The sequence below is a fragment of the Maniola hyperantus genome, chromosome 10, assembly GCF_902806685.2.
Source record: "Maniola hyperantus chromosome 10, iAphHyp1.2, whole genome shotgun sequence".
Lineage (NCBI taxonomy): Eukaryota > Metazoa > Arthropoda > Insecta > Lepidoptera > Nymphalidae > Maniola > Maniola hyperantus.
Window position 1 is genome coordinate 1,554,035 of NC_048545.1, and position 24,844 is coordinate 1,578,878.

Genomic DNA, 24,844 nt, shown 5'->3' on the forward strand with positions numbered 1-24,844 from the left:
CACTCCTCTTAAGTTAATCAAATCCGAACTCAAATAACCAGTAGCTGTTCGAGATTAAAAAATCAGGATACATTTTAAAACTTTAATTACCTAAGTGGTTTGTTGGTTTGCAAGCTAAATGTCATTGTCAAGTGCAAACAAACACGTTTGATTAGGAATCTGCGAATTTAACAACCTGTTATTTTTGACGGATTACAAGTTAGATTGTTTATGTAATCCAAACAGCAGGTTTGTGAGTAAATAGAGTACAGTACGCGGCCGAAGCTGTGATAGCCTAGTGGTTAGGACGTCCGCCTTCTTATCGGAGGTCCGGGGGTTCGATCCCCGGCACGCACCTCTAACTTTTCGGAGTTATTTGCGTTTTAAGTAATTAAATATCACTTGCTTTAACGGTGAAAACATCGTGAGGAAACCTGCATGCCTGAGAGTTCTCCATAATGTTCTCAAAGGTGTGTGAAGTCTACCAATCCGTACATGGCCAGCGTGGTAGACTATGGCCAAAACCCTTCTCACTGTGAGAGGAGACCCGTGCTCTGTAGTGAGCCGGCGATGGGTTGATCATGATGACGCGGCCGAAAGTGATGAACATCGGCCTTTAGAATGACGTTTCAGGTTTGTAGAGTTAAAGGTTTGTAGAGTTCTCTGTCACTAATATCCATATGACGTTTTGTCGGTTTGACGACAGAGACAGTGCTCAACAAATCTGCTATCTCCTTCTAAAGATCGATGTTCATCACTTTTTGCCGCGTACTGTACCTGTTTTAATTGAAACGTCCTAGCAAAACTAACCTCCAAAACCCAATATGCCATAGCAAGGTTGATGACACCTGACACTATACAAGTGGCATCTAAAGCGCTGTTCACACCGAAAGAGTACAGTACCCGTAGTACAAGATTTTACGTCTCACCAAACGAAACCAAATTCGAGACTCGAAATACTTCCGCGTTACAGTAAAATGGACCTAAACAGCCTTGAATTGAAGTCAAATATTCAATGCCACTGATTTTAATTTCGCAATGTTTCCGCTTGGAGCGCTGGCTGTAGAAGTGTAGACAAACTTGAGCTTTAAAACAAAGCATTTAAGATCTAGTTTACTGTAACGCGGAAGTATTTCGACTCTCGAATTTGGTTTGGTTTGGTGAGACGTAAAATCTTGTACTACGGGTACAGAGGGACCTATGCCACAGTTCACGACAGTTAGGGAACTTCTAAAACGTCGAGGCTTCGACATCACTGGCAGGCGCCAATGTAAGTACATTAATTGTCGCAGGTAGCCCTGATGTAGCCCTATTTTTCTATGATTTTGTGTCACCATAGCCTAGTATTTGACACATCGTCGCCACGGCTGGTCGATTCCGTTAAACCTGCATCAATCATTATTACAATCGTAATTGTTGTGATTGCCTGAATTTATAGTTTACTTGTTGCAACAATGAATAGTGAGAGAGCGTCAACCAATCATAGGTGATTGCGATCGTAACCATCCACAACCACGAATCAAACCAAGAGTTCCCTCACTCTAGTTCACTCTGCGCAGCATTTTTTAACTGACTTCCAAAAAAAAAACTTCTTAATCTTCATTTGCGCCGAAGAAGCTTAGTGCAACATTGCGGCATACCACAAGTCAGCTTGGTACATGGTAGAATAATATAAAACAAAAATCGTCGGCAGACTGCCGTACATCATAATTCTACAGCACGTTGTTAAAATAAACCTGCTGCTAGACCGCATGATCAATGTTTCCAGTAATTTGGCTCCGGCGTAAAACAGCCTTTAGTTTTCTAGCAATATGACGTCAAAAAGGTTGATGACGTCTGACACAATCGTGTTAAAAGTAGCACTCTTAATGGATTGATCTTTTTTATCCCAGAGTAGCGCATTTGACTGCAAATTACTATTTAGATAATATAGTTTAAAGTATTTTCAAAAACTTAAAACTAACAATTAATAGATAATAATAACATAATAAATTAAAATAATAAGGGGCTGTGTGGAAAAATTGCAATAAATACGATGTTTAACAGTTATTATATTTAAAAGCCACTTATAAAAAGTTGCATTGAGGCAACTGGCTTTTCGTTGCATCCTAAGATGCCAGCAGGTCTGATTGCAGCCAAGCGCTAGTCTATAAATTTATTAAAAATAAAAATTTAACTGCCCACTTGTAATGGCATAATTTGTTACATTGATATACCTACGTAGCTATATTTTTTCACTTTTACGTTTTGAAAATAGTAAAGTTTAATTTATAACAATGCGACATTGCGGCATGCCACAGCGTTGTTCAATAATTTATTCCAATTTTTTTTAAAATATTCTAATCCTATAGCACGAAACGGTGTACTCCTCGATGTAAAATATAACTGTATCGATGTAAAATAGACTGCCGCAGGTCACAAAATAAGTTGTTTCCATTTGCAACATGCCGTAACGTTGCATGCTTATAGAAATGTAGCAAGAGTCTTCGACAGATTGTCGTACTGTAATATTCCAATTCTACGGCACGATATATAACTGTCTCGATATATAACTACTTGAGGCCGCAAAACAAATGTTTCCGTTGGTAGCATGCCGCAATGTCGCATATTGGTGCTTCAGCGTGATAATAATATACTTAATTTCCGAATTTGTTGCTTACTCTTGAGCCTATCTTCTCTATATATAAAAATGAATCGCTGAATATGTTGCTAAGCGCAAATCTCGAGAACAGCTGAACCGATTTCGCTAATTCTTTTTTTTATATTTCTTAAAGTACGAGGATAGATCCTATGGAGAGAAAATTTAAAAAAAAAAAAAAATTAAAGAATCGACTGTAAGGCGGTACGAAGATCGCCGGGTCAGCTAGTATATGAAATAAAAATAATTGATTTTTAATGAAAGAAAAATTACTCACTCTGTCCAATATACCAATCTTCCCGAAGTCAATCCAGCCTGGCAGAAGTTTGCTGGCGAGGGAGACGAGGGGGTCGTCATAGCCCCAAAGTAGTTCTTCTGCGGTCATGTTCCTGAAGAGTTTGGACCCTAAGGCTGAGATGGAGTAGTATGCCCCTACGTTGACGAAGTACCCCGTGTTGTCTGCGAGGAGAGTGCTGATTGCCTGCAGAAGAAAATAAATAAAATAAAATAAAATAAAAATAAAAATCTTTTTTATTCAAGTAAACTTTCACAAGTGCTTTCGAATAGTCGGATGCATCTACCACTGGTTCGGAATGCCTTTGGAAAAGTAAAGAATTAGATCCGATGTCCAATGTCTCTTCTACTAGCTATTAGAAGGAAGCTGCTAATGTTTAGCCTTTAGGGGTGTCCGTTTATCAACGACCACCAATGTTGCAAAACAAGTCAGTAGATTTGAAAAGGAATAAAGGAGGGAGGAGGAGTTTCGAGAGGAGATTTTAAGAGGAGTTCGGAGCGTACTAAGTTAACATATTATGATATACCTACACGAAGATTGATTTTTATTTGAATGATATAGGTAAGTATTATCAAGTTATGCATTGCAATTAAAGTTGAAAAAAAATGTTTAAAACGGTTTTTTTTATATAAAAACGGGCCAAGTGCGAATAAGACTCAGCATCGAGGGTTCTGTCAAATTTCATGATTCTAGGTCAACGGGAAGTACCTTCGTCCGTGTGGATTTAGGTTTTCAAAACCATGTGGGAGCTCTTTGATTTTCCGGGATTAAAAGTAGCCTATGTCCTTCCCCGGGATGCAAGCTATCTGTACTAAACTTCTTCGAAATCGGTTAAACGGATGGGCCTTGAAAAACTAGGAGACAAACAGACAGACAGACACAGTTTCACATTTATAATATTAGTATGGAAGTATGGATATTAGAGTGATTCATGTTTTGAAGCACTCATACAATTTAATAATAATTACAATTTGATCGAATTCTGATAAACCCTTGACGCAAATATTATCAGAAACTATGGGCAAGTTTTTATTCTACGAATAGAATTAATTCTTATAATTATTCTTTGAATAAGTAAACTAGTTGTCTATGCTAACAAGAGTAATTATTTTATAGAAGTAAATATTGTAATTTTACTATGTTTCTTATTACGACTGTATAATAATATTCGCAATTATTTTTACACGCGTCTAAAAGCTATTCTTAGAAGATAAACATCTGGCTCGATGTTGGACAAAAATAGACACATAATATAGGGTGCGAAGCTAAAGTGGCAATGGGCAGGGCACATAGTTCGTAAAACCGATAGACGTTGGGGCCCCAAGGTGCTGGAATGGCAACCTCGCACCGGAAGACGCAGTGTTGGAAGACCCCTCACTAGGTGGACGGACGACATCAGACGAATCGCAAGGAGCCGCTGGATTCAGGCGGCGCATGATCGTGGCGTGTCGAAGTCCCTACAAGAGACCTATGTCTAGCATTGGACGTCTATCGGCTTATGATGATGATAGGTAGATACGTATATTTAAGTAAGAAGTATGAATTTTAGGCCGTCCTCATACTTTTGACCCAACCCGCTGGACTGACGACCTTAAGAAGGTAGCGAGAAGTGGGTGGATGAAGAAGGCGGAGGATCGTGTGTGGCGGCGCGCTCTTGGGAAGGCCTATATGTCCAGCAGTGGACGCAAACCGGCTGATTGATTGATTATACGTCTTTTGAGTTTAAAACCTTGATATCTTGGTAGTTATATGGCGTCTATCGTAACTATTAATTTGTGCTTCTTAATTATTAATTTGTGTTTTTATGTTTTCTTTGGTTTTAATTAGTACCTAAGTTGTTTGCCTATTCGAAAAAGAATAATCTGTTAATTTGTGTTTGTTTATCTTTTAGTAAAGTAGGTAGGTTTAAATTAATATGCAGTACAGTTTTATTATACCTAAGTATAGAAAAAGGTGTATGGATAGCGTAAACGAAAATATAGTATTAAGTTATGTAGATACATAATATTAAGAGCGCCACCTCGCCAACATACTGGCCCACCAGTTTGGCGAGTTAGAAAATATGTAACAAGACCTCTGTAAAATTAATAAGAATAAATAAATTTAAAAAAAAACTTCATAACATGATAAATCAAGTGTTAAGAAACTGTTCCGGTTATCGGCAGATCACCTTGCGGATAGAATATTGACCTTTTTATATATATTTTGAAACGGTTTGAACTTCGAAGGGCTCTTTCACTTTACTGCCGTGTTATCTATCATGTTGGTATAATTAGTTTGCCCTTTTCGGCTATGCATTGACTAAAGTCACGGTATTGACCTAGAATCATCGATATAGAAATCTTTCTTCATTGAAGCCTAGAATAGAATGTCTCCTTTGCACCCGTCTGTGTGTAGTTAGTTTCTTCTGCATCTTTTTTTTTAAATCTTTTATTAACAGGCTTTTCTTCTGCATCTTATATTGTTTTTCCTTTACATGTATTGTAGTTTCTTACTTTATGCCAGGGCATATTGTGTGCAATAAAGATTTCAGAATAAAATAAACCATTGAATAAAATTGATTTTATTTATTGCAAATTAACTCACATGGATTAAGTTTTTTTAATATCTCGTGGAAACTCTAATTTTCTGGGATAGGAAGTAACCTATTTCAGCTGCCTTCGGGGCACAATCTCTCCGCTCCAAAATTGTTAAAAAGGTAACAAAACAGACACATTTTCGCATTTATAGCTAATAATGAAATAAGAAATGCTTTTTTTGGGCACTGGACTACAACTCAGTTACAAGATTTAGGGCCTGTTTCTCCTAGAAAAATTTTATCTGACGGATAAATTTAGCATTATGTCAGTTTTTGTATTGAAAATCTGTCAAAACGTCAAAATCCGTTAGATAAAGTTTATATTATTAAGTTTAAAGGTTATAATACAGGCTCTCAACCACATATTATCTACTGGATAACATGGCTAGTTAAAAAAACTTGTAATGTAAAAAAAATGTACTCGGATAACTTTAATGGCCCTTAAAGCGTTATGTAACGCTTTTCGCAATGACCCTTGAACTGACCTGGTCTCGAAACAACAAAAAGCTTGTTGCTCAAGAAGACCGTATATATCTACAAATTAATGGTACAAGAGAGGAGATTTTGATCCCATATACATCTACATTGCACAACACTGCAAAGTACTGACAAGTTAGCCCTTGATCGCAGAGAATTCAACCTCAAGAGTACGCATATACAAGGTTTTGTATAAAAATAAAATCGTAAAATGTTGGCGGGGTCAACCCACCACTTCCCATGGCCCCACCAACCTCGCGGTTATATGGGCCGAAACGCGGGAGGGCGCCCGTTCGGTACTTGCTCGGTGGCTCTTTCCCGGGGCGCCTTCTTGACTCCCTACAAATTCTTTCTTTCCTGTCCTTGTCCCTAATTGGTCTTTCTCCCCTTTCTGGGGCAGACGTACACAACACGCAGATCCCCGCGTGCCCCGCGGTCCGGATCCTTCCTCAAACACCCACTGGTCCACGATCACGGTCCGAGCTGTTCCTCCTCTTATGCCAGTGATGCGCCAACTCCCGTAGCTTGCCGAAGTTTTCTGCCGAAGCAACGAAGTCCTGGTAGTAAACCGGGCCCTCTTCCTCGCGATCAGGCGGAACAGGTTGGCGGGGGACAGGTGAGAATGCTTTATTGTGATTGGTATACTCAAGAATCACGTAATCAAGACAATGTGCGGAATGAGGGTACCGAGCGGGCGTGGGCCGACTTTTATGCTAAGCGTATAGAGGGTGTTCGGCTATTAGGCGTTTATAATAGGTGTTGGTCTGTACTCTGTACCAAGGGATCCAATGTTGCCTGGTGGTAAGTGACGATTCAGTCTGAGATGAAAGCGGATTCATTTGGAAGGGGTATAGCAATACATATAATTTTTTTTTAAAAAAAGAATATTAGCCATATGAAATGACTAATATGCCCTTTTCCTCTCCAATTAAGCGTCAGGCTTGTGCTAGGAGTAGGTACGACAATAGTGCAACGGGCGGGGTTTGAACCTTCGACCTTTCGGTTTTCAGTCCACTCCTATACCGGTTGAGCTATTGAGTTTGAGCGATTTGTACCATAGTTATCTACATATCTATATATATATATATAAAAGGAAAAGCTGACTGACTGACTGATCCTTCTCCTCCTGATGTTCAGCCAAGATTACTGGCTGCATTTCCGCAGTGGAACCAGGCTGATCCTTTGCGCAAAAATCAGCTTGCCCTTTTGTCACCAGATGAAGCTTTTAACCAGAGACTATTTATACAATTAAACGCGCTGAAATGTCTCGTAATTTTTTTAGCACTAAGACTCTTTGGCAATTGTTAATATTCATCATCATCATCATCAACCGATCTACTGCTGGACATAGGTCTCTTGTAGGGACTTCCACACGCCACTGTCTTGCGCCTCCTGAATCCAGCGGCTCCTTGCGACTCGTCTGATGTCGTCCGTCCACCTAGTGGGGGTCTTCCAACACTGCGTCTTCCTGCGTCGTCTTGTTAATATTATTAATAGATAACTTACAAGTAAAGCGACGTTGGGCACCAGGATCTGCACATCCTTGTAGTGCGCCACAGAGTCGTCGGGCAGGAACTCGAGCCGCATCGTTGGGTTCATGGTCATCACCCCCCGCTCCCGGTCTATTGTCATATTTTCGTTCTCTCTTATTTCTCTGTGAATAAATAATAATAATGTTGGTACTTCATCATCATCATCATGATCAACCCATCGCCGGCGCACTACAGAGCACGGGTCTCCTCTCAGAGTGAGAAGGGGTTTAGGCCATAGTCTACCACGCTGGCCATGTGCGGATTGGTAGACTTCACACACCTTTGAGAACATTATGGAGAACTCTCAGGCATGCAGGTTTTCTCACGATGTTTTCCTTCACCGGTAAAGCAAGTGATATTTACTTAATTAAAACACACATAACTCCGAAAAGTTAGAGGTGCGTGCCCGGGATCGAACCCCCGACCTCCGATTAGAAGGCGGACGTCCTAACCACTAGGCTATGATGATGATGAATCTAATAAGACCAAAATTTTCTAATTTTGTTAACGTTCGGGGGGTAAAAACTTTATCGCCCGAAACAATATTTCAAGAATAAAATGTAGGCAAATGCCTAGACTTGCAAATTGCAATCTCTATATTTCACGAGGAAGCCGCGACGCCGCGTGAGACATACCATTCTTGAAAATACCTACTCGCGTCGTGTTTCGTCAAAAAAAACCGGCCAAGTGCGAGTCAGGCTCGCGCACCGAGGGTTCCGTACCACAGTAGTATTTTTTCGACATTATGCAAGATAATTCAAAAACTATGATGCATAAAAATAAATAAAAATCTGTTTTAGAATGTACAGGTGAAGACCTTTCATACGATACCCCACTTGATAAAGTCACTCATTTCGAAAGTTGAAAATACTAATTATTAGTTCATGACAATTTAATTTCTTTTGTGTGTTCTAACCCTAAATTCACGGTTTTCAGATTTTTCCCCAAATGTCAGCTATAAGATCTACCTACCTGCCAAATTTCATGATTCGAGGTCAACGGGAAGTACCCTGTAGGTTTCTTGACAGACAGACAGACAACAAAGTGATCCTATAAGGGTTCTGTTTTTCCTTTTGAGGTACGGAACCCTAAAAAATGTTAAGTTTTGGAGATTTACAATTTCAATAATGGTTCATTTTGAATAATGATATGAATTGATAAATCTTAATAATGGATGTAGTAAATAATAGGTAATATCTAAATCAATCAATAAGTCAATTAAAATTGCTTGCAGGCTAATGAATTAAAGCCTTAAATGTCGATAAAAATGTCGATTTGTAATAAATATATTTATTAATATAGATTATTATGTTATTAATTCATAAGTATATTAAAACTTTTATGAGGATTATAAAATTCAATGCTAAATAAGGGCCTCTACGCGTTTCCTTTAACTGTATACCAGTCTAATAGCGTAGGTCCATAGTTCACACCCAGGAATGAAGGACCATAAAATATACATATATTTATTTATATAGATTATTATGTAATCAATTCATAATAGTCTTTATACTAAAACTATGTATAATGAGAATTATAAAATTCAATGCTAAATTAGTAAAAGGGCCTCTATCGTTACCTTCGACTGCGTACCGCAATCTAATAACATAGCAGTGGTGTGCAGCTCATAGAGGCATACAAACACTGCTTACCCAAGAGTTTGTATGTAATTGTATAATAATTATATATTTAGCATGTATGTATTGTTAATGTACCTAACTTTGCAATGCCCTAACGGGGCTTAAAAGCAACTGCATAAATAAAGTAAAGTAAAGTAAGAAATGGTTACCCTAGTTTTTTTTTTTTTTTTAATACAATAAAACTTAAAGCTAGCCTTATCCTACCCTAGTTGAAATAGCTTAATGCTCAATGTAAGTAGGTATACCTTCCTAACTACTGCTTACCCTAGCTTTGAACCCCGTGCACGCCACTGTAACATAGGTTCATATTACAGACCGTACCTTTTAAAGTTCAAATTTATTAGGAATGAAGGACAATCGATAAAGTTATTTCAAAGTTAAAATGTACAATTATAAAATGGTTTTACGAACTATGTGCCCCGCCCATTGCCACTTCAGCTTCGAAACCTGTTGAGCTATGTCGGTTAAGTTCTCCTACGGATCTCCTCATTTCTGATTTGATCACGTAGAGAAACTCCAAGCATAGCTCCATCACCCGCTGAGTGACTCTGAGCTTTCTTATAAGGCCCATAGCTAGCGACCATGTCTCGGATCCATATGTCATCACTGGCAACACGCACTGTTCGAAGACTTTGGTCTTCAAGCACTGAGGAATTTTGGACAAGAAGACATCACGAAGCTTCCTTAACGATGCCCAACCGAGTTGGATTCGCCGGCTAACCTCCTTCTTGAAATTGAACCTACCCAACTGGATTGTGTGTCCTAGGTGTATATATTCGTCTACAATTTCGAGTGCAGATCTCCCAACGATTAATGGGTGGGGTTGGACATAAGCACTTGAAAAACTTACCGAAACCGAAATGGTCCAATCTCTTCCAACTGCAATTGGGTGTCGTCACCACTCAAGTATTGGTCTACATTAGTGTAGTTGAACACGAATACATCGGAAAACACCTCGTACGTCGGTTTGTTCCACATCCGGTAGATTAACTTGCCCTCTTGTACGTCCAGATACTGTGAACAAAAGGTATACTTAAGTCAAAATTCAATCTTCTAGCGGAGCGAGACCAATAATTAATCTATGCTTCTTAATTAATAGCGACCCGCCCCGGCTTCGCATTGGTGCAATGAAGATCAACGCAAACCAATATAAAGCGAGGTTTAGATTAGCAACAAAACTTGCAGAAGTTTACTTCCGCAAGCTATTTCTACCGTGTAAACAATCACGTCAAGCTCAATTCTGCAAGTTTTGTAACTTGCTGGACTTGCCGCAAGTCACAAATGTAGGTATGTATCTACATGTACAATATTGCTCGTAGTGTAAACAATTCTGCAAGTAGGTACTTGCGGAATAACTTGCAAGAAGTTCTTGTTAGTCTAAACCTCGCTTTAAACTATACCTATAAACCTTTCTCTTGAATAACTTTTTCTGTTGGTGAAAACTGCATTAAAATCCGTTGCGTAGTTTAAAAGATCTACGCGTTCAAACATACAGACAGCGGGAAGCGACTTTATTTTATACTATGTAGAGATATCAAATATATTATATAAAAATATGTCTCAAATATATTTATATAGTAAATTTGAGACATATTTTACGGCTTATTATATACACGAAAATTTATGAAATAGTCACGGGATAAGCTTAATATGAGTAATATGAGCAAAATAAATATAATTAAAATTACGAATATGTTATAGGTAAGTACCACGTTTCTATTTCAACTATCCCATGTTTTATACAATCCATTCACACATATATATACCTACCCAAGAATGAAAATATTTAATTAGGGTTCCGTACCTCAAAAGGAAAAACGGAACCCTTATAGGATCACTTTGCTGTCTGTCTGTCTGTCGGTCTGTCAAGAAACCTACAGGGTACTTCCCGTTAACCTAGAACTTGTAGCTGACATTTGGGGCAAAATCTGAAAAACGTGAATTTGTGGTTGCATCACACAAAAAAAATTAAATTGTGGTCATGAACTAATAATAAGTATTTTCAATTTTCGAAGTAAGATAACTATACCAAGTGGGGTATCATATGAAAGGTCTTCACCTGCGCATTCTAAAACAGACTGTAGAACGGAATCCTCGTTGCGCGAGCCTGACTCGTACTTGGCCGGTTTTTATTTTGTTAACAAGGGCAAAGTAAGAGGCTTTAATAATGTTAAGTATGAGGCATCCAAGGGCTCACAGTCCAGTGAGGTCGCCTTGACTTGGTTTCAAAGTTCCAACTGCATATTTTAAAAGCTTGATTTAATAGAACTTTAATCGAATTGATCAAGTACTTATTAGTTTTATGACAAAGCGATTTCACAATAATATTCTTGAAATTTTTTGGGAATTTTTTTCCTCTTACGTACAAGTAAGCTTGTAACTGTGATCTCACCTGATGGTAAGTGATGATGCAGTCTAAGGCCGAGATCTATAGAGCGTACTTTGACTTTGCTCAGATTTAATCTTAAGTTAAAACGAAACAAATGTATGTCAGCGATATAACGCTGTCTCATTTTAACAGTGACTTAAGTCTGAGGAAAGTTAAAGTGCACTCTATAGATTTCAGGCTTAGAGAAACGGGCTAACTTGTTGGAAGGGCTATGGAAGTTTTTTATTAAACCCATCCTTACTTATCCCCTTATTGGTTTCTACAAGACAATGTAGGTACGACAAGGTAGGTTAATCGCTTCGCGGAACGACTTTGCCAATATGATGGTAAGTAGTGCAACTGAAGGCCGCCCCACTAAACCAGACCAGAGACAATCCCAAATTGCCCCTACCGGGAATCGAACCCGAGGACTCCCACTAATAAGATCACAGTGCTCCAGGGAGATCTTCAAAAAAGGCGAAACATTTATTCTTTTGTGTTTTTTTATTTTCAGTGATTTCAGTGATGTAGCTAATTGCAAAAGCTTATTATGTCAGTGATAAAAGTTTATTATTTGTATCAATTAAGTAGATACGTAAAAATGTGAAATTAATGAAATTCCACTAATGCGACCATGGAACTAGGAATCTGCTTAGCTTAAGTAGGTTAGGTACATATTGTTATAATCTTGAAGAAGAAAAAAAAATTTGCAAACTGGTTCAGAAACCTCGAAAAAATCGGTGTACATACATAAAAAAACGGGCCGAATTGAGAACCACCTCCTTTTTGGAGTGGGTTAAAAACTGAATTCAAATGATTTTATTTAAAAACGTGCTCACCTACAGGTAAAATGTTTGGTCCCTGGGCACTGGCCAGGTATAATAAGTCTGGGCAGGTATAATAAATCGAAAATATTTTCAAACATATCCGCAACAAAAATTTATTAACACTTCTATAGTGTGAATCATGTGTGTTTTCGAATTATTGTAACTTAAAACTGACGTAAAAGTATGAGCGATTTTCCAAGAAAACAAACCTTTATTCCAAAGCTTATTCTACGATCAATAAAACAGTGTAGAGACAAAAAACCTCGGTGTTTGTTAAAAATGTAAATTAAAATTATTAAAGCTAGATACGTCAAAGTAACTGTTCACGGATCTAAATACCTAAATTAATATTACTAGTATTGATTACGCCGTAAACATTTTTTGTAAACTTGATAAATAATAACAATATTATTTATTATGATTTAATCAAAACTTGTTAAAGCTTTTTTGCTATGTAGGTAACCCTGTAATTAATTTATTAGAGTATAATAAATAGATTAGGTAAGTTATTTTTTTCTGTCGACATGTTTAGATTTTTTAAGAATAAATATTATAGCGTAGCGAGACCAATAATTAATCTATGTATTATAATATCATACATGCAGCAAGACTAATATTCCTTTTTCCCTATCTGGGGACCCCAGTGGGGTCTTTCTGATGCTGTTTCCCCTGTTCCCCTGGTTCCCTTAGGTATTTAAACGGTTTTACATACAGTTTTACTGAGACCGGCTCCTGAGTCCTGAGGTAGGGGCATGGACTATGGCAGACTGACGGACTGACTTGACGTAAAAATAAAGGCTCGCCCTACCCCATGAACTTACACTATACATATACACTATACATATAACTACAGCTATAACTGACTTCGCTTGGATAGAAATTCAAAAAATCCCTTCTTACTGTCTTAGAAATACTTTCTATGCCATAGAGAAAGCCCACGTATGCAAAATCTTTCAAACTATACGTTAATAATTTATGTCACTCAGTTAGTAGGTATATTACGTGTATCATGTGTGTATACATACACGTAGGTAATATACTAACAGACTTTATATCCAGAGCTTTTGCTTATTTCAAAACTTTGACAGTTCAAACCAATATTGAATTTTCAAATATAAATAAACCTAAAAATAGGTATAAAACAAAAGAACAGTAAATAATTGTTTATTTAGCTACGTTTTTTTATTATATAAACTTTTTCCCGTTCAAATTTGCATTTAGCAAATAAAATAACAAAATCTATTGTTAAAAGCTTTTACAATACAACAAAAAGTACTTTTAGTTTACTTAGGTTCTTTAAAATTATTACCTTTAAGTTCATGATTTCCTTTGTGTTTAAAATGCATACTAATAACTTCCTACGTATATACGAGTGTGTTTCTTTATCTAAATAAATAAAAAAAATATTTCACCACTTTGTCGGCGTGATTAATATTTATACCCATGCCAAATTACAGATTTCTAGCACTAATAGTCTCTGAGATTAACCGAGGACGGACGGACGGACAGACGGCCGGACATGGCGAAACTATAAGGGTTCCTTGTTTACTACGGAACCCTAAAAAGGAAAGGGTGACTGACTGACTGACTGACTTACTGACTGACTTACTGACTGACTGATCTATCAACGCACAGCTCAAACTACTGGATGGATCGGGCTGAAATTTGGCATACAGATAGGTAGCTATTATGACGTAGGCAACCGGTAAAAGAGTTTTTGAAAATTCAACCACTAAGGGGGTAAAATAGGTGTTTGAAATTTGTGTAGTCCATGCGGACGAAGTCGCAGGAATAAGCTAGTTCCACCATAAATACTTAATATCTAAATAGATTTCTATGTGTGGCGTATCGATAGAATCCTTACATTATCCCGAGACACTGGCTAGTAATTAAAAAAAAAACAATATGGTGGCTGTATGACGCCATTTTCAGATGTAAAAAAATCCTTTTTGAGTTGTTTTTTTTAATATTTATTATGACCATAATGGAATGTAGGCTATCTACACAGGTACATCCATGTAACAAATTAGCACCTTTAGTGTGCCTATTTTTTTCAAAACATAATATCCGCATTTAACTTATTACATTGACACTTCAATAAAATGTGTGAATCATGTGCGATTACGGATTTTGACTTCGGTATAACTCACGAAAAATTTCCATGATTTTTCTAGAAGAAGATGTCACTATTCCAAAGGTGACTATAAAAAATAAATAAAAATAAAAATCTTTTTTATTCGAATAAACTTTTACAAGTACTTTCGAATAGTCGGATGCATCTACCACTGGTTCGAAATGCCCTTCCTACCGAGAAGAACCAGCAAGAAACTCGGCGGTTGCTCTTTTCAGGACTAGGAGACATAATATAAGAGGAGGCATTGAAGAGCTTATTCATGATCCATGATCTATATATATAAAAGGAAAAGGTGACTGACTGACTGACTGACTGAATGACTGACTGACTGACTGACTGATCTATCAACGCACAGCTCAAACTACTGGACGGATCGGGCTGAAATTTGGCATGCAGATAGCTATTATGACGTAGGCATCCGCTAAGAAAGGATTTTTGAAAATTCAACTCCTAAGGGGGTGAAATAGGGTTTTGAAATTTTGTAGTCCACGCGGACGAAGTCGCTAGCATAAGCTAGTTATTAATAAGTTTGACATGATGACAAAACAATATTTTAAAACAGTGAAATGAGATGCTGAGTTCAATTAATTTTGCACGCCATGCTTGGCAGGATATCTGACTAATTACCTAATTTTTAAGACCCCATGTAAATAATATACGTGCAAATTAAATAAATGATTATGATTATGAATTATGATTATTATCAACCCATCGCCGACTCACAACAGCAGAGCACGGTTCTTCCTCTGAGTGAGGGTTTGGCCATAGTCTACCACGCTGGCCATGTGCGGATTGGTAGACTTCATCCACCTTTGAGAACATTATGGAGAGCTCTCAGGCATGCAGGTTTCCTCACGATGTTTTCCTTCAAAGAATGTGTGAACTCTGCCAGACTGCACTTGGCCAGCATGCTGGACTATGGTCAAACTCTACTCATTCTGAGAAGAGACGGCTCAATAGTGCACCGGCGATGGGTTGAGGAAGATGATTATGACTATGATAGTAGGTAGATGTGATCATTTAAATTCTTTAAATTCGGATCAAGATCCAAATCGCGTCTTTCCACTTCTTTCGTGATTTAAATTATAAACTGAAAACGAAAACCTGAATGATAAATTTACACACAGTTAACGTTCATTAGAAAAGTTAACGTCAAGTAGAAAAGTTAACGTTGACTATAGAAAAGTTAACGTTAACTAGAGCCTTCCATGAGAGCCTTACAAGTTGCAAGTTTTGCCTTTTTTTTTTGTTATTCATTATAGACGCACGCTTGACCACGATCACACCTGATGGGAAGTGATCATGTGGCCTAAGATTGGATGCGTTTGCCTACTTACCTTACTTTTCCTTTCATGCAAAAAAAGCGGATTTATCGTAATATCTGAGAGAGGTGAGTGAACGCGCTGCACTAGGTCACGGGCGACGACTTAGTACTGTCGACAAAAATATTGCATTTTAGTTGCAAATAACAATAAAAATCTTGACTATTTCACTTAAGGTCACAGCATTCGTAACGTGTTTTTTAGGATTCCGTACCTCAAAAGGAAAAAAAACCGGCCAAGTCAAGTCTCGCCAACTGAGGGTTCCGTACTACAATCGTATTTTATCGACATTTTGATAAATCAAAAAATATTATAAATAAAAATCTGTTTTAGAATGTACAGGTAAAGCCCTTTCATATGATACCCCACTTACTTTTGTAAGAAATGCAAAATATCATTAGCTATTCAAAAGGAACTTAAACGGTATACCAATTTGAGCTTATTATTTACTGTCATAAATTATTTATTTTGCTGACACTACCATACAAATTAGGCAACGTATAATATTATTTTGTTTACGATTGATAATTTATGCAAGACAGACACACTATAATAGAGTTGTTAATAAATAAATTGCTATTAAAAACCGATTCATTATTTTGTACCTCATTTATGTTATAGTTCAAAGGCGGAACACGGGCGGAACGCAATTAGCCTAGGCAATTTTCCAGGAATGCGCCGGGAGCTTATAGTGAAAACCCAAACTTTTAGTTGCTACCTAGGGTAGGAATGCCTTTTGTCGTCCTAAGCCGAAACTCAATTTAACTAATCGAACCCGGGACTTCCCACTTAAGACCACTGTGCTAGGCGACACGGCACTGTGGTTGTCGTTGAAAAATTAAACAAGCTAAGAATATCATAATATTATAACACTGATTTTTAGGATCACTTTTTTGTCTGTCTGTCTGTCGGTCTGTCAAGAAACCTACAGGGTACTTCCCGTTGTTGATCATGATGATGATGACGACACACCTTTGAGAACATTATGAAGAACTCTGAGGCATGCAGGTTTCCTCACGATGTTTTCCTACACCGTTAAAGCAAGTGAAGGATTTGTATTGACCATAGTCAACTAAATACAACCTAGCTATAAATATCTATATGTTAGGTACTTTTTAATAGCCTTTGTTTTGAGGTGGAGGTAATGTTTTGCAATACAAACCTATCATTAAGCAGTGATTTGGGCTGAATTTTATATTTGTGGTATCACCTTAGGGTTGGCATATCGACAATCTAGAAATGCAACTTAAAATCAAAATATTTCTATGTTGTGTAATAAATATAACTTTATAGGCACCTTCTGACAGATCAAAACTCACCATTTAGGAAAGTAGATCCTATTGAGAAGAGCAGGAAAGAAAACCAAAACTTTTCAAAAGGCAACTTCTAACAATTTACTAGGTCGATCAGTGTAAAAAATCATTAAACTCTCTGTCATTATTAAACCATATTTGATTGAAATCTGATATTTATAAGGCTACTGTTTCAATGCTTAGAAACACGATAACTATAAAATTCCGTGTATGTTTCTTAAGCCTTTTCTTAAGTTACAAGCCTTCTAAATTGTATATTAAAAACAGTAAGTCGTTAATATCAAAATGTAGAATTATATTATAGTTTTAGCCTTTAGGATAGGACTCCAGCAAATAAACCTAAGTACGTAGTTTCGGCTGGAGTCAACAATCCATACTAATATTATAAATGCGAAAATGTGTCTGACTGTCTGTCTGTTTGTCTGTCTGCTAACTTTTCACGGCCCATCCGTTCAACCTATTTTGACGAAATTTGACACAGATAGCTTGCGTTCCGGAGAAGGACATAGGCTACTTACTATTTATCCCGGAAAATCAAACAGTTCCCACGGGATTTTTAAAAACTTGAATCCATGCAGATGAAGTCGCGGGCGTCATCTAGTTACGTATAAAAATTGAATTTTTTGTAATTTTGTATACTTAATAATAAAAAATAAATATATATTTTTTGTTTTAAAAATATTAAAGCAGCAGCCCTAAAAGGTAGGATAAAAACTAAACTGAGTTTTAAACGGCTAAAATTTATTTAATGTTACAAAATTAAGCTAAGCAGTTTTTGCCTGCTTCAATATGGAATTGCAATTTGACATACCTACCTACCCACTTAACTTTTTACCTATAGCTTGACTTTAACAAGCTTTTAAAAACTAAAAGATTTGATACAGAACATATTATATATTTTTTGTAACATTTTTTACAGCACTGTGACAGCTAATCAAAGCATTATAATGGTTTCAAAATGAAAAAAAAATTGATAAAAATATTTATTTCATGTAGGCCAACTTATTAGGCTTATGATAAGACCGCCGGCTTACTACAGAGCACGGGTCTCCTCTTAGGATGAGAGAGGTTTAGGCCATAGTCCACCTGGCCAAGTGGAGATGTGCATACTTCACACACTTTGAAAACATTTTAGGGAACTCTCAGGCATATAGATTTCCTCGCGATGTTTTCATTTACCGTTGCTTAAAACGAACATAACTCCGAAAAGTCAAAGGTGGGTGCCCAGGTTAAATCCCGGATAGGAGACCGACGTCATTCACTAGGCTCAGCAAATGTTCTTTTCAAGATGTGAAATAAAACCGGCCAAGTGCGAGTCAGACTCGCGCACCGAGGATTCCGTACTCGGGTATTTGGTTCGACATTTTGCACGATAAATCAAAACTGTTATGTATGTATAAAAATAAATAAAAATCTGTTTTAGAATCTACAGGTAAAGGCCTTTCATTATCCTACTTGGTATAAGTTATCTTACTTTGAAAATTGAACATATTAATTATTTGCTACTTTGACTTAAAGGTACATTCAAATTACTTAGTAGGTAGGTACTTTTTCAAAAACCAGCCAAGTGCGAGTCAGGCTCGCGCAATGAGGGTTCCGTACTACAGTCGTATTTTTTCGACATTTTGCACGATAATTCAAAACTATGATGTATAAAAATAAATAAAAATCTGTTTTAGAATGTACAGGTACCTTTCATATGATACCCCACTTGATATAGTTATCTCACTTCGAAAGTTAAGTTACACAATTAAGTTGAAAATACTAATTATTAGTTCATGACCACAATTTAATTTTTGTGTGATCTAACCCTAAATTCACGGTTTTCAGATTTTTCCCAAAATGTCAGCTATAATCTACCTAACCTGCCAAATTTCATGATTCTAGGTCAACGGGAAGTACCCTGTAGGTTTCTTGACAGACAGACAGACAGACAACAAAGTGATCCTATAAGGGTTCCGTTTTTCCTTTTGAGGTACGGAACCCTAAAAATGTTAAGTTTACTAAAAGTAGTGGCTATTTACAAGTAAGTAAACACAACATTTGCTTAAAAAATTGTTACAAAAATTATTATTACAACAAACCCAAATCTAGAAAAATACAAAAAAGACACAATATAGTGAAGTTGCATACCTACTTAGTTTCTTATGTTAGTATATTTAATAATTTAGTTATATATTCTGCGGTATAACACTAAAATCTTTAGAGTTTTTACACAAAACATAATTCTAAGGCTCATTACTCGGCGTACCTTAAAAATGTCAATCAATAAATCATATCACAAAAAACCAAATTTTTAAATCAATTCTAAGGTAACGCGAAGGCAATAAAAATGCGTCAATCGCATACCAATAAACGGTTCAGACTTCAGAGCCTCAGAGGTAACACATACTGCTAATTATCATTAGTCTGTGTCAGTTAAACTTTTGTGACGCACGAAAGCCAAGCCCGATTAATTTTAAAACATGACTGGATGCCCCTCCCTGACTTCGCTCGAGTAAGAGGATTTCCGGTAGACCATCCGCAAGGCCTTCCTCATCCTTGACGATTCAAGGCCTGCACCTGTACATAAATGTAAGAGAGCCTCGATAGCTGAACGGTTAAAGGAGCGGACTGAAAACCGAAAGGTTGGCGGTTCAAATCCTACCCGTTGCACTATTCTCGTACCTACTCCTAGCACAAGCTTTACGCTTAATTGTAGGGAAAGGGGAATATTAGTCAGCAATTAACTTGGCTAATAATCTTTTTTAGAAAATCGAGATTCGACGGACATGTAGATATGAAGCGATTTGCCTCCTCATTTCTAATTCGAAACGCTAGGATATAGAACGCTCTTCCCTCATCAATAATTCACTCCATTTAATGTAGCTACCTTCAAGTCAATAGTGAATAGGCATCTTCTAGGCAAGCGCGCTCAGCAGGTCTGACTGCAGCCAAGCTAGTCTATAAATTAAAACAAAGACAATCCTTTGATCTCGAAGCTTCCTGAACGTTGTCCGAGTTGGATTTGGCGGTTAACCTTTTTCTCGAAACTCTTGCTCAGTGCTTGAAAACCAAGATAAGACAAACTTGATGCTAAAAAATCCGAGGTTATAAGAAAGCTTAGAGTCACTGAGAGGGCTTGGAGTGCCAAATTTGATTTAGCAGTTGAACCAGCAAAAGACAGACAGACACACTATCATATTTATACTATTAGTACGGAAGGATTAAAGTATGGATTATCATGGTTCAAAATTCTTGGTCACGTTTTAGTTTAGAGATAATACTCGTGTGAAATTGTTATACTATTATTTTATGACGTCTTTCGAGAGGTAAAAACGTTTCAAGCACAGGTTTCAAGTAACACTTATGATGTAAGATTGGTGTATCAATTTTATTTATAAAAACAATTGGGAAAAAATAAACACTAAAAACTCAAACCATGTCTCCTAATGCTCTGCAGGTTTTATTTATTTTTTATTTATTTAAGAGCTATTTTCTTAGTTTGACTTCTTGGTATGTTAACTGAACTCTACAAAAAAGTTGTTTCATATATTTTATTGTTACTCGACTTCTTATATCGATTCTATTCGATTTTTTCATTCGATTGTTTTAGCCCTTGACTTGCGATTGCACCTGGTGTCTACTGATGATCAAAAAGATGAAATATAACTTACCCAATTTGTTATTATGGTGGCAGGATCAACCGCCACTAGCACGATCGCGAAGACGATTAGGAATGATCCATATACCGCTCTGATAACAGATTCTGAAAAAAAAAAAGTTAGCTGAAAAATTGTTACCGATATTTTGAAATGGAAATTGTAAAATGGTGATAACTGATAAGATAATGAAAATAATAGGCAACTGAAGTTTATTGTGGGCTTCTTCTCAAACCAGGGTGCGTTAGGAACTCTCGCAGCTTTAGTTTTAAGTTAAGGTAATTCATTATAATATATAACCCATCATTATCTTTATATATAAAAATGAATCGCTAAATGTGTTGCTGAACGCAAATCTCGAGAACAGCTGAACCGATTTCGCTAATTCTTTTTTCATAATACCTATTCCTTGAAGTACGGGAATGGTTCTTACGGAGAGAAAAGTTTAAAAATTGCCTGAAAAATAATTGACTGTTAGAGTGTTAGACGGTACGAAGTTCGCCGGGGCAGCTAGTTTTGAATAAATGCTTTGAATTTGAGTTTGAGTTCGAGCATCCATACTTATATTATAAATATGCGGAACCGTGAAATTTTTCACGGTCTATCTATTTTTGACGAAAGTTTTTAGGTACCTACAGAGAAAGCTTGAATGCTGGGGAAGTTCCATAGGCTGCTTTTAAAAAAACTAGGTAGGATTTGCGGGCATTATCTATTCGGAACATCCCATAGACAGATAAAATGGGTACCTAATACTGGCAAAACAGAGTTCCCACGGGAGTTTTAAAAAACTGAAACTTACGCGGATGAAGTTGTGGTGCACCATCTACTTAGTTTAAGATAATGTACCTTAAACGCCATCATGGTCGGCCGAGGCGAAGTTGCCGTGATGAATTAGATAATTTTACAGTTACTTCGCATGAAGAGGCGCGAAATAGGAAACGGTGGAAGGATCGGAGGGAGCCCTTTGCCCAAATGTGGGACAGCACAGGCTGATTTAGATTAGATTAGATTGGATTGTCTCTAGTAGTCCCTCTTAAAATCTTACCCTATATTGTTGTGAGTAGGTATGTTGTAGTATGTTAGTAAATTACAAAAAAAAAACATAAATAAAAAATTAAACGCGATGTTTAACTATTCATTATTTTTTATGAACACATACTTAATCATATATCATCGTAATGTTATGCGATAAATATGTTAATTTAAAGTCGGTAGTAAAGCGGAACAACTCAATCCTCTAATTATACCTACTTCAATACCTAATGTCATTTTATTAAATTGTTTTATGGACGTGACTCCATTGATGCGTTTGCCTTTTCCTAATATAAAAATGTATATAGTATAAAATAAAGTCGCTTCCCGCTGTCTGTATATATGAATGCGTAGATCTTTTAAACTACGCAACGGATTTTAATGCGGTTTTCACCAATAGATAGAATGATTCAAGAGGAAGGTTTATAGGTATAGTTTAATATTGGTTTGTGTTAATTTGTTGAAATATGACGATATTTGAACAAAATGTCGGAAGAATTACTCCTCACTGACACCACATTAGTATCTACATTGCACCCATGCGAAGCCAGGGCGGGTCGCTAGTTGAATAATATAACATAGTTATGTTCTTTTCATGAATTACTTTCTATTACCTATTCTACTCCCTCTACAACCTCTCGCACTGCCAAGGGTCACTGGTAGAAATCTCTCATAGAGATAAGTGCTACCCTGTCCACTTTTACTCTCTTTTTCTCTTTACTGTGTTAATAGTTATAAAAATAAATGGTTTTGGTACAAATTAAATTAAAATTAAATTAAATATTACTAACTTATGCCTGCGGCTTCGTCTACGTGAACTACACATTCAAACACCCTTAGGGGTTGAGTTTTCAAAAATCCTTTCTTAGCGGATGTGTACGACATAATATGCTAAATTTCAGCCCGATCCGTCCAGTAGTTTGAGCTGTGTGTTGATAGATCAGTCAGTCAGTCAGTCAGTCACCTTTTCCTTTTATATATTTAGAAGAAGATACATAATATTACAATGTCATTGTTAATTACATGGTCAATTTAGAAAATTATAAATTAACATAGTAAATGCAAATTTAAAACAATAAACTTTTCCTATATTGTTATGGTAATGAAAAAGTAATCGTCTATAATAAAATTTTATGTACCATCTTCAGGATAACCACATGCCGGATCTCGTAAGAATGCAATTGAAAAAAGTCATAAAGTCGTCAATACAATTTATATTTATTAACGATTTCCTACATACCAATAGTTAATTTATATTCATACCGTAAATGAAAAGAATAAATTGCTAGTTACTACGCCCAAGAAATGGTTTAGGGCGACAGTTCGACTACTTATCATTTAAATATTTACCCCGCGAATCAACGAACGTGTAAAGTACTTAACGCAATGGCTCAAGGCACTTTCTTATAGTGACACGGAAGACATCGTAACTTTGAAATAATCCATTCACACATCTTATACACAGAAAAACACACAAACACATACACACACATATTAATCAGTACCCTTATTATAAACGCGAAAGTGTGTTTGTTTGTTGGCTTGTTGGTTTATCCTTCAATCATGTCGCAACGGTGCAACGGATTGACGTGATTTTTGCATGGGTATAGATAAATATCTGAAGAGTGATATAGGATATAGGCTACTTTTTATCCCGAGAAATCAAAGAGTTCCCACGGGATTTTTAAGAACCCAAATACACGCGGGCATCCGCTAGTGTTTAACAGACAAGAGCATACAACGCTGATTTTCAGCCAGGATCTGGGAAAGAGATTTTTTAAAGAATATTAGCCATGTTAAACGACTAATATTCCCCTTTATCCTCCAACTAAGCGTCAAGCTTGTACTAGGAATAGGTACGACAAGAGTCCAACGGGCGGGGTTTGAACCGTCGACCTAATTAGTACGTTCACCTAGTTGGTCTAGTGGTTAGCATCAACTGCGGATGACGAGGTCCTGGTTTCGATTCCCGGGTCGGCTCAAAAATAAGTATTGAGTTTTTCTGTTGAGACATTCTCTAGCTCAGAGTTTAGTTAGGAAATTGGCGGTGTTCACCTCCGCACCTCGGAGGTGAACACCGCCAATTTCCTAACTAAACTCTGAGCTTTCTGAGGAGAGCAAGTAAAGCCGTCGGTCCTGCGCCTTATCTCTCTCGGGTCGTGTCGGACTTCCGTCTCATCGGGCTGTCCCAAGTCAACTCCGTGTCTGTCCCGCTATGCGGATTGGCAGACTTCACATACCTTTGAGAACTCTCAGGCATGCAGGTTTCCTTCACCGTTAAAGCAAGTGATATTTGACTGTTCTTAAAAACGCACATAACTCCGAAAAGTTAGTGGTGCGTGCCCAGTATCGAACCTCCAACATACCGAAAAGAAGGCGGATGTCTTAACCACTAGGGAGTGAGTGAGGGAATGGAGAGTGCACCTGTGTTTGCGCACACACGTCTTGTGCACTATTATAATCGCCGGCGCAGTTGGATAACTCTATGGAGATTGGCTACCGTTGTCGAAATTCGGTTGAGAGGTCATTATTATTATGATTACGGAAACCTAAATATATAATGTATAGTACATAATCGTGCAGGGGTTAATTAACCCACGTTAGGTAAGGTTATGGTAGCAAGGTCGGTTTACACGGATGACCTTTGCAGTAGCAATTCAAGTACATGAACATTATGAGATTAAACATTTTGTAAAATATATACAGTTTATTTTGATGATATAAACATGCGATCCCCACACTACATAATTATTTAATGTACTGTAGATTATTTATTAGCTATTAATATAGGTAGATAATTTTATAATAGCAGTTTATGATTTATTAAGTATGCATTTATTTCGCTGAGGCTTATACACGACTTCCAAAAACCGGCCAAGTGCAAGTCAGGCTTGCGCAATGAGGGTTCCGTACATTTTTCGACATTTTGCACGATAATTCAAAAACTAACATGCATAAAAATATATAAAAATCTGTTTTAGAATGCACAGGTGAATACCTTTCATATGATACCCCACTTGATATAGTCACTCACTTCGAAAGTTGAAAATACTAATTATTAGTTCATG

General features: G+C 37.0%; 1 protein-coding gene across 3 annotated transcripts in view; it reads right to left on the bottom strand.

Annotated features, from left to right (window-relative positions):
• The window catches only part of LOC117985879 (scavenger receptor class B member 1-like), a 72,288-nt gene that overhangs the window by 21,022 nt on the left and 26,422 nt on the right, over positions 1–24,844 (bottom strand). For all 3 annotated transcript variants that reach the window (XM_034972684.2, XM_034972685.2, XM_069501398.1), the window contains exons 3-6: positions 20,760–20,851; positions 9,990–10,153; positions 7,474–7,621; positions 2,895–3,098 (exon numbers count right to left, since the gene is read on the bottom strand). In XM_034972684.2, coding sequence (XP_034828575.1) covers positions 2,895–3,098; positions 7,474–7,621; positions 9,990–10,153; positions 20,760–20,851 — 608 coding nt within the window. The remainder of the gene's footprint in view (positions 1–2,894; positions 3,099–7,473; positions 7,622–9,989; positions 10,154–20,759; positions 20,852–24,844) is intronic.